At 47.8% G+C, this 14,546-nt stretch overlaps 1 protein-coding gene across 1 annotated transcript in view; it reads left to right on the top strand.

Moving 5' to 3' along the window:
- LTK (leukocyte receptor tyrosine kinase) overlaps positions 1 to 14,546 on the top strand; it is a 101,449-nt gene that overhangs the window by 71,662 nt on the left and 15,241 nt on the right. Inside the window, exons 12-22 of the mRNA XM_037395136.1 lie at positions 1,326 to 1,503; positions 2,022 to 2,172; positions 3,687 to 3,818; positions 4,365 to 4,521; positions 5,381 to 5,563; positions 6,107 to 6,205; positions 6,696 to 6,848; positions 7,622 to 7,732; positions 8,389 to 8,575; positions 9,428 to 9,518; positions 12,513 to 12,577. Of these exons, the coding sequence (XP_037251033.1) occupies positions 1,326 to 1,503; positions 2,022 to 2,172; positions 3,687 to 3,818; positions 4,365 to 4,521; positions 5,381 to 5,563; positions 6,107 to 6,205; positions 6,696 to 6,848; positions 7,622 to 7,732; positions 8,389 to 8,575; positions 9,428 to 9,518; positions 12,513 to 12,577 (1,507 nt within the window). The remainder of the gene's footprint in view (positions 1 to 1,325; positions 1,504 to 2,021; positions 2,173 to 3,686; positions 3,819 to 4,364; positions 4,522 to 5,380; positions 5,564 to 6,106; positions 6,206 to 6,695; positions 6,849 to 7,621; positions 7,733 to 8,388; positions 8,576 to 9,427; positions 9,519 to 12,512; positions 12,578 to 14,546) is intronic.

Here is a 14,546-nt window from a genome sequence, read left to right as displayed (position 1 = left end):
GAGAGCAGCTGTGTGGTTGAGAAGAGCTGTCTGAAGCAGGGCCTGGGGAGGGAATCTTGTGCCTGAGGCTCCTTTGCTGCCAGCCAACACCTGCGTGTGGCTGTGCCCCCTCCTGAGGGCTGTGCCCACCCAAAGCGTGCCGATCTGTGCTGCTGCCAGCTCTCCGGGGCAGAGACTGCTGTAATGCAGCCAGCGTTGTCCCCCGCCACCCTGCTTCTGCCTCTGGCCCTCATGCCTGCCCTGCAGCCTGCAGGCCTCGGATACATCGCTGAATAGTTTTGTTCTTCGGCCTCATCTCAGTCACCAGACAAGATGGGTAGGTTTGGGTCTTGGGCAAGGGCTGTGGAATGGAGGAGGTGGTTATCTGCCGCATTTTTGTAGAAATGGAAGAATGATGCTTAATGAGAGCCAGGAAAAAATTTGCTTGGAGGAGAAGGTCCCTCCTGAAAGGAGCAAGAGGCTGTCCCTGTCCTCTGACTGTGGCAGCTGCCACAGGTCCTGGTGCGAACCTGAGCCAAGCCCCTTAAACTTCCACCGTGTTTCACAGGTGGTCACTAGCTGAATGGCAGGTGTTTGCAGCCTTTGCTCCTGTATACACGCTTCGGTTCTCAGCTGGGAAGTTGAGTAGTATCTCCTTGCCTCATACTGGCATCGAGAAAAGAGATGTGATGATGTCTGTGAGACACTTGGATAAAACCCCTTCTCAGAAGCCCCCCCTGCTTCCCCCTGCAGCCGATGGGGTTTCTCTGCAGCCCAGGATTTATTAAATGGTGTGCAGGAAATCAGGCCAGAGGGGAAAAAAGCAGATGGTGTCTATGCACAGAGCAGTAGTGGTGCTGGGACTAGCACGAGGTTGGGATAATGGAAGTACCCTGCGATCGTACAGTTAAGGGTGTATCTCGGTGGATTGTATTACAAGGGAGCCACGTTAAAGTTGAACAGGTAATTTAACTTTAGCATGTACTGGCTTTCAAGTTCTCAACATTGTAAATGCAAGTTTAAGGATTTTATTCTATAATTATAATAAACAAGTGAGCAAATAGATGTATTGAATTTTAAAGCTCTGTAGATAGCATACACTGTAGCAATATGGTCTTCCTTTTGATCATCTGGGATTTTTTATATAAAAATCATTAATGTTCTTTGTGAATAATAATAGTATTTATTTTGTTATTGAAGGATCATGAAAAAAAGATATCCACAGGGGTGGCTGGTTGTTTCAATGACACTTGCCCTTTGGTTACATAGTTCTGTGAGTTACTGCATGTGTCTGAGAAATAACAGGAGGCTCAGATCTGCCCCAACTCTTGCTGTCTCGGCCGCAGGGGGCACATCTGTTGTTCTCTGGTGGTTCACGACGTGTGGTGCCAGTGGCCCACATGGGCCAACTCAAGCTCAGTGCGACAGCGCCTACAAGAACAGCAACGTGTCGGTGACTGTGGAGAAGGAGGGCAGGCTCCGGGGAGTGCAGGTCTGGAGAGTGCCGGCCACAAACCGATACAGGCGAGTACCAGTGTGTGCTGGTGCGGTGGCCACGTGCGGCTGCTTTTTGTCTGGGGGGTTTCAGAAACCATGAGGGTGGGGACCGTCCGTGCTGAGCGAGCGGGGGCGGTGAAGTAAGAGGGGAACAGGAGCACTAGTGTAAGGGTCTGTGCCTGAGCTACTGCGGAGCATGGGAGGGTGGAGTGGTGACTTAGAGATCAGAACCAGGAGTGTGGGCATGCAGTCAAGTGGAAGTACTGCCGTCATTTCAGTCCCAAAGCCTCGGTCTTCTAGATCTGGTCGTAGCAGCTCCTGAAGTCTCTGCCTGTAGTGCTCTGCTGTAGAGCTGGTCCGTCCCCTTGCGCCGTCGGGCTACATGGGTCTCAGATAAAGAATAGCCAGAAGGTGCAGCAGCAGGAGAGCCTGCTCTGAAGCAATGCCTGTTTGGAAGTGCAGGCTGGGGAGAGTTTGCAGATGGAATTGCTTTGGGGATGAGAAGTGTGAGATTTCTCTCTTTAACTGCTTACTTTTTCTTCCAGGATTTCTGCCTACGGAGCAGCTGGGGGGAAGGGGGCCAAAAACCACAACAAGAGGTCCCACGGGGTCTTCATCTCAGCCACTTTCCAGCTGGAGAAAGATGAGCTGCTGTACATCTTAGTGGGGCAGCAGGGGGAGGATGCCTGCCCAGGGGTGAGGACTGCACAAGCACATGAGGGCAGAGACTTTGCAGATACGATTCAGTGAGATTCAGTGGGTGGCTTGGGGGCTGATGATGAAAGGTAGAAATCCCAGAATCCAGCAATGAAATCCAGTCAGGAGGCTGGGAAGAACCAATAAACCAAGTCAGAAAGAATCTCAAAACAAATATAAAGAACTCTGAAAAGAAAAACAATCCCAAAGTGAACAAACAAATATGAAGCCCACAGGAACTTTGCTTTAAGCTCCTGGTGTTTGAAGTAAGTTCTTCATCAGCTTTCTTCTGCTTATTTTAAGCAGGGAGCTAGTAGGTGAGAGTTGTATGCTCCCACTCTTATTTTTCCACAGCCTAGGTTTCTTTCTGTCTGCCAGGATTTCAGAAAATTTATATTATTTATGGAAGCATCCAGCAGTGTTGTGGCTGCACTGTGCCGGATACTCTCTAAGCTTAAAGACTAAGGTCTGAATCCAAAGCCTATCAAACCCAGTGGGAATATTCCCACTAACGCCAGTGGCCCCTGGATCAGACATTTGTAATGACAAAAAAACCCACTCATGAGAAACAAATTGATGATGTGAATGCTTGTATGTGTCCTCTAATTCTAGACCCAATGATTTGAAAGTCCTTTTATCACTTAAGCCCCAAAATTACCTCTTCAACAGGAATTCTTTGATATCTTTCCAGAAATGAGATCTGTCAGCCCCTGCCCAGGAAGAAAAAAAAAATGTTTTCTCTTTCCCCCCCAGACAGACTCCCAAGTTTTGGGTTGTATACACTATTCTTGTAGGCATTCAAAGTTACCATTTACCTTGCCTGGAGCATATGATGCCTTATACAGATACTGCAACTGGTTCTAAAACCAGCCTTTCTTCACTTTAGATACTTAGATAAAATTCTTGTACTAAAACATGCATTTATATATCTGCATTTCCCTCTCCAGTGCACTCCCTAGACTTGGGTCATTATCTGCAAAGTTGTCCGTTATTCCCCTGCACTTCATGACTGGTTCTCCAAATTGCCAAGCATAACCCAGCACTAACCGGCTCCCTTTGGCAGGTGCTATTGGAAAAATTTCCGTTCATTTTTCCCACTTCCAAAGCCCAGTTTTCTTTGGCTTTGGAAATCCTGATGAATCTATATGTTGGGTAACTAATGTTTGTTTTCCTTTCTCTGAAGAAGTTCTGCAGCTCCAAACCTTCACTGCAAAATATGAATTACGTATTTATCAATGAGTTATTGCTGTATAGCTTTGGTTTTTTCTGTGAGCATCTGTATTTTCACTTATGTGTGTGATGTGGGTTTGCAAATCAGAGGTAACAGACAGACCTACCCCTCAGATGTTGGTCCTCATAGAAGAGTTCCCTTTCAGCAAAGATAATTTATATACTGATTTATATACGCCTGATATACATCACAAACAATACATTATTATTATACTGAGATATACAGACAACTCTCAAGACCTGGAGTTTGCTGATATCTAAGTGCACCTCTTGTCTCCTTTCAGGGCAATTCTGAAACCCAGAAGATCTGCTTAGGGGAGTCATCTCTCATTGAAGAAGACTACCAAAAAAAAAGGCACCTGAAGGACTGGGCTGGAGGAGGGGGGGGTGGAGGAGGAGCAACCTACATCTTTAGGGTAAGTATTTCCTCTCCGCGTTCTGCCTGAGCAGTGTCTGGCAGAGCAACTAGCTTCCACTGTCGATCACGGTGTATGATACGATACACAGTTCTTAAAAAGAGGTGATGAAAAAGGCATGTCCTTCTCACCCTCCTGCCCCTCCTTGCCTCCTTCTCCTTCTGTCTCTCTTTGTCTCTTCAATTTTAAAATCTGTATCTCTTGTCATATCCTTGATCATACTTGTCGCTGTCACAAAGCTGAACTGGTTCCTTGGTTCTTGACAGCCCAGGTCTGGGAATCACATCAGGATACCACCTTTAATACTGGCAGCAGTCCTAAAGGAAAAGATAATTCCAAAACCTTGGTGTTCAGTTAAACAGTTGCTTTGTACACAGGAATACAATGTAAAACATTTTTGTAATGAACTTAGGAAACAGTCGGTAGCTTTGCCCTGGCCTTGGGCCGCTCTCCTTTGGGATGCTTTCATGATTTTTGATGAGTTTATGTGATTCACGTATGCAAGGGACGTGAAGTTTTTCTGATGTTTGATGGGGGGTTTTCCAGCAGAAGGATGGGATTTTCGAACCTTTGCTCATCGCAGCAGGAGGAGGAGGAAAAGCCTACCTGAAGGCTCAGGACAGCTCGCTGGATGCCATCCCCTTGGAGCAGTTTGAGAACAGCACTGCAGTGCCCGGCGTCAGCGGCAGGACTGGGGCAGCAGGTGAGCACCAGAACCACGTGTCTGAACACACACCTTGTCCTATAGGCATGAAGTGAGGGGCTGCTTTTGGGTCTTTGGGGATTTTTCTGTGGCAGTAGTTGTCAGAAATGTGCTGTAGTCTGGAATGGATGTTGTCTTGTGTGGCATGTCACCAGGTAAAGAAGAATGCGTAAGGTGATCAGTGGTCTGGTAGAGGCTGTTGCATAGGCAGACTCGTCTCTGCTATGGAATGACTCAGTGAAAATGATGTTTTGGGGATGGAGCCCACTCCTCCACACCGTAACAAGGGCCTTCGAAGAGAAGACTCTTTCCTCTGTTACTCCCCTGAAACCCGAACAACAAGAATTCTATCACGGGAATTACACCAGAAATGGAAGCTTATTTATACTCTTGTAATATCTGTGCCTAGAATCCATTCCTAAGAGACCAAAAACTCCAGTGACACTCTAGCGATTCTCCAGCTCCTGCTGTAATAGCCTCATGGAGGGGCCACTAGAGCGGGATGAGGAAATCCAGTTTGCTTCTGCTGCCCCAGGGAACTCGGCATGCCCAGGGCTGAGAGCCCAAGGCACTTACCCTGAAGGGGAGGGTGGGTCTGTGTTTCCCTAATGCCACTAGTGCTAAGGTGCTGGCTATGCCGTGCATGCCACAGGTTGTGCGTTACATTTCCACTTCGTTGTCATCCATGGCAACAAGGAGCTTGTCTGTATATTCTCTTAACCTTAAAGAAGGAGTTAACTTGAATGCAGGCAGTTCAGAAATTAGTAAGTGCCAATCTCTACCTCTCTGCAGTCTCTCTCCTGCTTTCCTCTGCTTGTGCTTCCCTCACCTGCTCTTGTTTTGGTTTCTCTGGCTGAAGGTGGCGGTGGTGGCTGGCAAGATGACAGTCTGCTTCCTCAGGCTGGGAAGTCCCTTCTGGAAGGTGGAGAAGGGGGTCAAGCTTGTTCCCAAGCTCTAGCCAAGCTCCAGTGGGCCACCTCTGGTGGCTTTGGTGGGGGAGGAGGAGCTTGTACTTCTGGTGGCGGCGGTGGAGGCTATAGAGGTAAGTCTGCTGGAGCAATAGTTATGATGCCTGATTTTGTGCTCTTCAGAGCACCCACAGTCAAGGGCTAGAGCCCGCAATGCAGCGGTACACTGCTGCAGAAGGTGGCTCATCGATACTTCAAGCTGAACAGTGTGAAACCCACCCTGCTCCCTGCCATCGCTCTTTAACTGGGGAAATCAAGGTTACAGAAGTGTTCCTGTGTGATTCAGTATTTGGAAGGTGTGCTGAAATCACCCCGCCATTCGTTCCCAAGTTGCCCAGGAAAGATGTTCCATTTCTTTGTTCTGCATGTATATTTTACCATGCTAAACCGAGAAGCCTACATTGGAATAAGTCACTTCGCTACCCTTCACACACCACTACCTTGGTGCTGGCTGGGTCAAGTGAGCATTTATCCATCAAGGACATCATACATATTAATATCACTGGGAGGTTACAGAGTGACCCCAGGTGCTAAGAGCCAGGAACGAATGCAGCCCTTCAGAGCACCACGTTTTTGCAGCATGCAGCACTGATGCTAGCCATGCTCTCCTTTCCCAGGCGGGCATGCCTCTGATAATGATGATATCACAGCCGGTGGGCAGGATGGCATCTCTTTTGTGAACCCCATTGGAGAGATCTTCTTGCATCCCCTGGCAGGTACACTATACTTTTCATTCCTTTTAGTTCTTTTCTTCTTCCTTTTTCCTTCTTCCTCTCTGTTTCCTCTTTCCCACTCCTTCTCCTGTCTTTGCTTTTTTTATGCGGTTTATTCAGGCAGATCTGCAGATCAGATCTTTAGCTGTGGTCATTTCTTTCAATATTTCTGTAGCGCTCTGAGACCTTTTTCCTCTCAATCTCTAGGCCAGGAGAGATGCCAGTCATCAGGTTCAACTGCATATCCTCAGTCCCAGACCTTTTCAGGTCAAATTGCTTCCAGAGCTCTCTGTTTGAGGGACCCAATACCTTCTTCCCTCCTGGCCCCCACCAGGTTTCTGTCATGCCCACACTCTGCTGGGCTATCTGCTCTCCTGCAGAGAAGGAGAGAAGCTGTAGGTGCCTGCTGCGTTTTGGTTTGGGGTTTTTGTCCTTACCGGAACAAGATGGGAAAACTGAACTAAGCCTGTCTATCGTCTGATTCCTTGCTCAGCCATGGAGAGTCACGGCGAGGTGGAGGTTCAGATCTATCTTAACTGCAGCCACTGCCACTCGGACAACTGCAAGCGGGACCCCGACACCAACCTGCCGGTCTGCCAATGCGAGATGGGGGCTGTGCTAGCTAATGACAATGTCACCTGCACTGGTAAGATGTCAAGTTTTATCCTCATTGGATAATGTCTGTATTCTTGGTATGATCTCTCCTCCTGGCTTTTTTGATGGTCAGCTCCCCAGGTTACAGCTAGCGGCTCCAGGAAACACAGCGTTAGGACAAATGTCAGTCAAAGATATGACTGAAAATTCCTGATGTCCTTTTCCTTACACACTGAGTGGCGTCTCTGTCACCATCTCCAAAGTTCAGGTTTGGATTAGGTAGAAGGTAAAATATGCATAAAGAGACACAGTTGAAGTTCCCTGAATGGGCACAGTGTATCAGATATTCAAGCGTAAATACCTCTCCAGTGTGTACATATATGCACACACCCACCCACCCCTACTGCTGAGTTATTTAAGCCACAAATTACTTCCTTCCACAGCAGTTGCCCACTGTGCCTGTTCAGCTGATGCCTGATATTTGCTTTTATTTCCTGACACAGACTCTTGGAACACCAAAGCATCAAGACTGTAGAGAGTTTCAACTTCTGAGCAGTGATGTTACCCATTTATTTAAAAAAGTGAAGAATTGGATAAGAAATCTGTGTTTTACCAGTTAGTTTTCTATCTTCAAATGATTTCAGAATTATTTGGGTAATTTTGCAATCTCCAGGGCTGTAGAGGAATTTGCCGTGATTTTTATAAGGCGGTCTGGCCATAATGTCTGTATTGTTTTCTGAGGTAGGAGTGACCTTTAGAGTGGTGCTTTACAGCAGCCCTGGTTGCTTTCTGATTAATGCACCTCTGGGTTTTTTTTTTCCCCAGTGCCACAGGGTCCTATCCCAGAGGGACACCTGCCTCTCCCACTCCTCTTAGCTGTGGTGGCTGTGATTGTGGTGCTTGGAATGGTCCTCACTTGTGGCAGCCTATCTATCGGTAAGGAACACTTACTGCTTATCACCCTTTGACTTGGCTTTTCCTGGTTAAATCAGACAAAAGAAGGCCACCTGGCCACACACCTTTATTTAATACTTGGAGCCAAAGTGTTGTGATCTCCCAAGGGGGGGATCAGAGGGACAGGGAGAAAGAAGTGATAGAAAACATCGTCACCCCACAGTCAGGCACAAGGGTCATCCCAAAGGGTAGGGACTGCTCTGTCCTGGTATTTTCTACAGAGAAAAGAGCTTGGAAAGCCCTCTTAGCAGGCATTTGTTTAGCAGCCACTGCTATATAGGCTGCAGTCACAGCAGTAGTAAAGCCTATAATTCATTCAGGGAGAGGGTGTGCTTCTGGGGACTCAATGCCAGCAAGATGTCTAGTGGAGCACCCTTTCCTCAGCCAATGTACAGAGAAGCAGAGGGTGCCTAATCGCTCCCAGGTAATTAGGATTCTGCAGGAATAAGGCAGTTTGCATAGCCTGTACTAGATCGCTACAGAGCATGGAGGAGAGCGTGATACTGGCAAGCTAAAGGTGCTTCTTGAGCATTTCTAATTACAGAGTTGGTTTCTTTCTGTTCTGTGTGGCCAGCATTATCTTTTCTCTCCAGGTGTCGATACTGTTTGTGCATTTTTATTTTCCTCCCCACCTGCAGTTTATCACCTTAGGAAGCAGCAACTGGAAGGAGCCCGAGCACGACTGCAGAGCCCAGAATATAAACTGAGCAAAATCCGCACATCAGCCATCATGACAGACTACAACCCCAACTACTGCTTTGCAGGGAAGGCCGCCACTCTGAGCGAGCTGAAGGAGATCCCACGGAAGAACATCTCTCTGCTGCGGTAAGGCTTGCTGCAGGGCTGGCTCGCTGGCCATGGAGAGGGGAGGCAGCCTGAAGCAAAGGCAGGGATGGCGCTCCCACGCTTGTTTTACTCATTGTCAAGCATCCAAGAGAAGAAGGCGAGGGCCACCTGTCTGACTAGCTGGAAAGCACCTTGTCCAAGCCAGCCAAAATATGACAGATGTGACACTTAACGCTCCCTAAGATATTTTGATACCATGAAGCCCTCGAGCAGAAGTATAAGTTCACGAGCCTCCTGTTCCATGTTCCCACACACAGCGTAGGGTATTTCAGCTCCACATTTTCACGCGATGCCCTGGGTTACACTTGCCACCTGGCAGTAACTCCCTTCCAGACCTATAGCAGTATTTCTGTTTCAGCTTTTCCTGTCACATGGAAATACATGCTCTGTTGCCCTTCAGCTCCATACTGCCCGAATGGTACTGATCAGAGTGATGTAAACTTTAGAAGGAAAAACTTCATCATTCTTATGTGCTGTCTTGCACCATCTTCTGAGGATATTAGCTTGCAGCTACCTTACTCTGTTCTCCAGTTCTTTCCTGGCTTGCTGTTTCCATCCGTGGTGATAGTGCCCTAGGACTGAGCAGGCTGCTTTATTTGTTCTGAACCATTGAGGATCCAACCTCCCTGCTTTAGTGACAGTGGTGGAAAATACTGAGAAGTTATTTTCAGAAGCTTTGAGATGGAAACAAAACTCTGTTGTTGATTCCATCTCTTACAGCAGGTTTTATTCCTATTCTTGTACTGGATGAAGAGAAGAGTTTGGCCAAGGCTGGATCCAGGACCACAGTAACATCTGTTCTCTCTTCCCACCCCCCACCCCCCCTTCTAGGGCACTAGGACATGGTGCATTTGGTGAGGTTTATGAGGGAACCGTGGTGGGCATTGCAGGGGACCCCAACCCTCTTCAAGTGGCTATCAAGGTCAGTAAACACACCTTTGTTATGCAACCATAACTACCCATAAGAGCCATATTACCTTATTACTATTGCAGTTGGAGATGCGTGTTCATCACATGCATAATGACATATGCATGTGTATGAGGCAGGTTTCCACATGCTGCTGCATCCGGGAATTATAAGCTTTGATTTTTGAGTTGTGTGGCAAGAGCAGCAGGTTGAAAGTAAAGCATCTGTCTTGTCTGCTGCATAGTGCTGTAAGGTGTGGTCTGCCCGGGAGGGGAATCCAGAAAGGGCAATCTGCTTTGTGAGCTCCGTTCCTGCCGCTCAGGAGAGACAGAATCAGTGCCCTCAGATGGGAAGTTGCGTGAATCGGTCACCTGGAGACTGCATAACATAATTAGTTAAAATAAAACAACAAATTCTCTCTTGACATAAATAATTATAGCTCCCTGGAAATCAACAGAGTGCCACCAGTTCACCCCAGCTGAGAATCGGCCACAATGGCTTTTCTGCCACAATGATTTATAGATCTGAGCAGCCAAGAAAAAAAGAAACTTAAGGGGAAAAAATAGCAACAAACAGATGTTTTGGGGAGATAGTGGACTAGAAGGAGATTTCTAAATCTTGTGTAAAGAAAAGAATTACTGTTAGTATGAAGCATTTATGTGACAGCAAGCAGCAAACATTTGTAGTAATACTTATATATTATTACTTCTGTGTTTCAGTGGTGTTGAGTGCTTACTCCTAAGTTTTCACATGACATTGCCATATTTAAAAAATTGTGTTGTTTCTCAGTTACGTTTCCTTTATACTGAGAGTAGTGTTTGTCTACCGTATGTGAAACTTTCGGGTAGTCTTTTATTATTGCACAGTGTTAAATATGCTGCTGTGATATCATGCTGTTTCACATTGTTAATGGCAAGAGAAAACAGGCTGGTTTTCTGTGAAATTGCTACTGTTACATCAGGATTTGTCAGTTACTCAACCCTGAAGTTAAGGATGATCATAACCTGCTTTTATTCTTTTATAAGCTTGTGACTCAGGGAACCAAGTCTATGAACTTCTATGAGTTCAGCCCAAACGTAGCCTTCATTAATATAAAGTTCGGTTGCTGTTTGTCCTGTCCTTCAACACCGTCTTTAAAAAAAAGAAAAAAAAAAAAAGAAAAGAAAAAAGTGCAGGGGCCATACATTCTGGCATTTTGTTAGGAATGTCCCTGTGCCTCTGAAGGGATGTACACAACAGCCCAGAGCAGACACTGGTGAGCAGTTGCAGCTGCCCAGGCTGCAGGCAGCAGCATGGCAGTGGCGGGCAGAAGCATATGGCCCTGCTGTTCACCTGTGGTAATCGGGGAGGGTGTCACCAGTTCTGAAAGTCTCAGCAACGGTGGGTACTTGTCAGGCCTCTGCTGCTCCCACCTGCTGCTTGTTCACCTGGTTCCCTGCAAAGCAACACCTTGAGCATCCCCAAAAGGCTGCTCCTCTCCCTGGTGGAAATCCACGCTGTGACCATGCTCACATTGCTTTTTGATGGAGCATGCCAGTCCTGATGTGACTTTCCAGAAGAAACAGGTGCAGACAGGGAATAAATTAAAAAATGTGTTTGCAACACACCCCACACATCGTTTGTGGGTATTCCACCCACGCAATAGATCATCTGTGGTGTGCTGGGTGAAGCAATCACTTATTTCTGATAGCAAATTGTGACCCTGCCTTCTGCAGCCGGCACTACTGATGACAGGAATGGGTTCCATGCCAGCCACACCAGCGGGCAGCGACCGTGCCAGCGCTCCGCGTGCAGCTGGGCAGCGGGCGCCAGGCACAGCTGTGCCCAAGGCAGCGCATAATGCTAAAGCAGTGGGTGCAGCAGCAGGCGGTGCATGGGTGGCAGGTGCTGCCCAGGGCTGCTGCAGGAGAGCCAGCCCTAGGGCCGCTGGCGCCGTGGCTTAGCGCAGCTGGCTGCAAGCATGTGCTGCGATGGGGACATATGGAAAAGGGACATGCGTTAACACCTCTCATTTTAAAGTGCCTAATGCCTTTCTTGATGTGTACCTGAAGCTGTTTTGCTCCAGAACGCTGCGTTTAGTTACATGCACACAAAAGATCTCCGAGCAGGTCACCAGTTCCCTCGGTAACTGTAATCCAGTGGGTCACATGCAGCCTGAGAAACTGGGCACTGCAGAGGAGACCCTCCTCATAGTTCCCTGAAATCATTCACGTTACATGCTCTTTCTTCTCTTTCTCTCTCTCCTTCTTGCTCTCTCTCTCCTTCTTGCTCTCTCTCCCCTCGCTCTCCTGCTCTCCCCTCTCTCTCCTGCTCTCCCCTTCGCGCGCTCTCCCCTTCGCGCGCTCTCCCCTTCGCGCGCTCTCCCCTTCGCGCGCTCTCCCCTTCGCGCGCTCTCCCCTTCGCGCGCTCTCCCCTTCGCGCGCTCTCCCCTTCGCGCGCTCTCCCCTGTTCTCTCCCCTGTTCTCTCCCCTGTTCTCTCCCCTGTTCTCTCCCCTGTTCTCTCCCCTGTTCTCTCCCCTGTTCTCTCCCCTGTTCTCTCCCCTGTTCTCTCCCCTGTTCTCTCTCCTGTTCTCTCTCCTGTTCTCTCTCCTGTTCTCTCTCCTGCTCCCTCTCTCCTGCTCCCTCTCTCCTGCTCCCTCTCTCCTGCTCCCTCTCTCCTGCTCCCTCTCTCCTGCTCCCTCTCTCCTGCTCCCTCTCTCCTGCTCCCTCTCTCCTGCTCCCTCTCTCCTGCTCCCTCTCTCCTTCGCTCTCTCTCCTTCGCTCTCTCTCCTTCGCTCTCTCTCCTTCGCTCTCTCTCCTTCGCTCTCTCTCCTTCGCTCTCTCTCCTTCGCTCGCTCGTGCTCCTTCGCTCTCTCCCCCTTGCTCTCTCCCCCTTGCTCTCTCCCCCTTGCTCTCTCCCCCTTGCTCTCTCCCCCTTGCTCTCTTTCTCTCTTTCTCTTCCTTTGGTAGTCACCTAAATGCTCTCAATTCTTTGGTGGGATGGTCCTCACTGTCTTTATCTCTCAACAGACCCTGCCAGAAGTCTGCTCTGAGCAAGATGAGATGGATTTCCTGATGGAAGCGCTGATTATCAGGTACAGGTTTTTATTCTGATGGTGGGCAGGGGGAGAAAAAGTAATGCATGTAATAAGAATAATTTATCCACTTGCTTGGATTTGGAAAAGAAATCCAGCCTTATCTTTCATCAGATGGCATTTTAATAGCATATGAGTTACTGGTTTTGGCTACTTTTCATCTCTAACGAGGTAACTGAGGTTCTTTTGTTGCGCATCTCTCGTGGTTTAATGCCAGTAGGCAGCTCAGCCCCACGCAGCAGTGGGACAGGTAAGACAATCAGAAAACCACGAGCTGAGACAAAACCAATGTAACAGGTATAGCAAAAGTTGCATGCACAAGCAAAGCACCACAGAGAATTCATTCACTGCTTCCCATCAGCAGGTGTTTGGCCATCCACCACCTCCAGGAAAGCGAGGTTTCATCGTGCATAACGGTGACTTGGGAAGACAAATGCCAAACTCCGAATGACCCCCTCCTTCCTCCTTCCCCCAGCTTTTATTGCTGAGCACCATGCCGTGTGGTATGGGGTGTCCCTGGGGTCAGTCGGGGTGGGCTGTCCTGGCTGTGCCCCCAGCTGCTCCCTGCGGGGAGGGGTGAGCAGCCTTAATGCTGTGTGAGCCCTGCTCAGCAATGGCTAAAACGTGTTATCCACACTGTTTTCATCACAAATCCAAAACTTAGCAGCATATGAGTTACTGTGAAGAAAATTAACCCAGCCCAAAGCAGTATATCTCAACTTCTGCTGGTTGGTTCTGCTGGTTATGTTCAGAGGAGTAAAAAGGCACATATTTATACAAACACATTCTGCGTTTGAAACATTTTCTTTTTCAGAGAATCCCATTGCCCTTTTACTTAGTATAGATCATGTCCCAAAGCCCTCGCAAAACATTTTCAATGATGAAATGGCAAGCAATAGGAGAGGTAAAGATTAGAGCCCCCTGCGCAGTGACGCAGAGCTCCAGGCTCTGGAGGCCAGCACCAGGGAGGGCAGTACGCACAGGCTGTGTGCTGGGGGGAAGCTTTCAGCCTTGGAGCCCAGGGCTTTAACTACATTATCTCTTGCAAATAACAGTGAGAGGTTTTGTAAGAGCAGGTTTGGCAGCTGAAGAAGGAGAAGGTGTGGAAAGCTTTTCCCATTGTGGCTTTCAGTTAGTAGCTAAGTGTGTGTGCAGCCTTTCTGCTTTTCCGATCGGCAGAACTGTTTGCCATAGGTAAGCGCTTTTTGCAGTGAAGGTCCCTTTCTTTGCACAAAAATAATTGAGTGAGATGCTTGGAAATCTCTGTAGGGATAAGGCGGTGAATGTGGCTCGCAGAGGTGGGGCACAGCCCTTCTGTGGCTGCTTCTCTTAGATGTGTTCTGGCTTTTGATGTCTTTGCAAGCTTGACAGAACCTTTGTAAGGTCTCATCTATGCAACCTTCCGACAGTGAACGATGAGATCTATAAAACCTGCCTGGAAAAGATAACAGGCAGCCATTCCTATTGTTATAAGCTTCTAGTCTTGGAATTTACTTCATTAATCCAAATCCAGAACCTTAAAACAATAGTATAGTCAAGGATGACTTTCAAATAGTAGTATAGTGAAGGTTAATAGTAAGTGATCAGAATTTATGCATTTTTAATTTGTGCAACAAAGAAATTCCTCTTCTCATTGTCTGGCCGAGCTCATGTGTAGATGCTGTTTTTCTGCTATTAAGGCATGAATCTCATGACAGTGTCACTTCCTAAAGTCTTCGAGACCTTTGGCAGCTGAGCAGGAGGTAACACTGATGTATAGGATTTTAGAGCAATTTCAATCGATTGCAGAGTGCTTTGATTCACTTAGTAGCACGTGATTCTCTTCCCCAGCTTCCTTTCCATTTTTAGTTCCTGTGTTATCCAGGTAATCATTATCCAAGGGAAGATGCTGCTTCCTAATGACCGAGTCTTACTGAGCTTCTTGACAATCTCAGCGTCCTTTTGTAAGAGGCAGAAAGCCATCACGTAA

The sequence above is a fragment of the Falco rusticolus genome, chromosome 7, assembly GCF_015220075.1.
Source record: "Falco rusticolus isolate bFalRus1 chromosome 7, bFalRus1.pri, whole genome shotgun sequence".
Lineage (NCBI taxonomy): Eukaryota > Metazoa > Chordata > Aves > Falconiformes > Falconidae > Falco > Falco rusticolus.
Note: the sequence above shows the minus strand (reverse complement) of the source record. Positions and strands in the feature narration are given on the sequence as shown.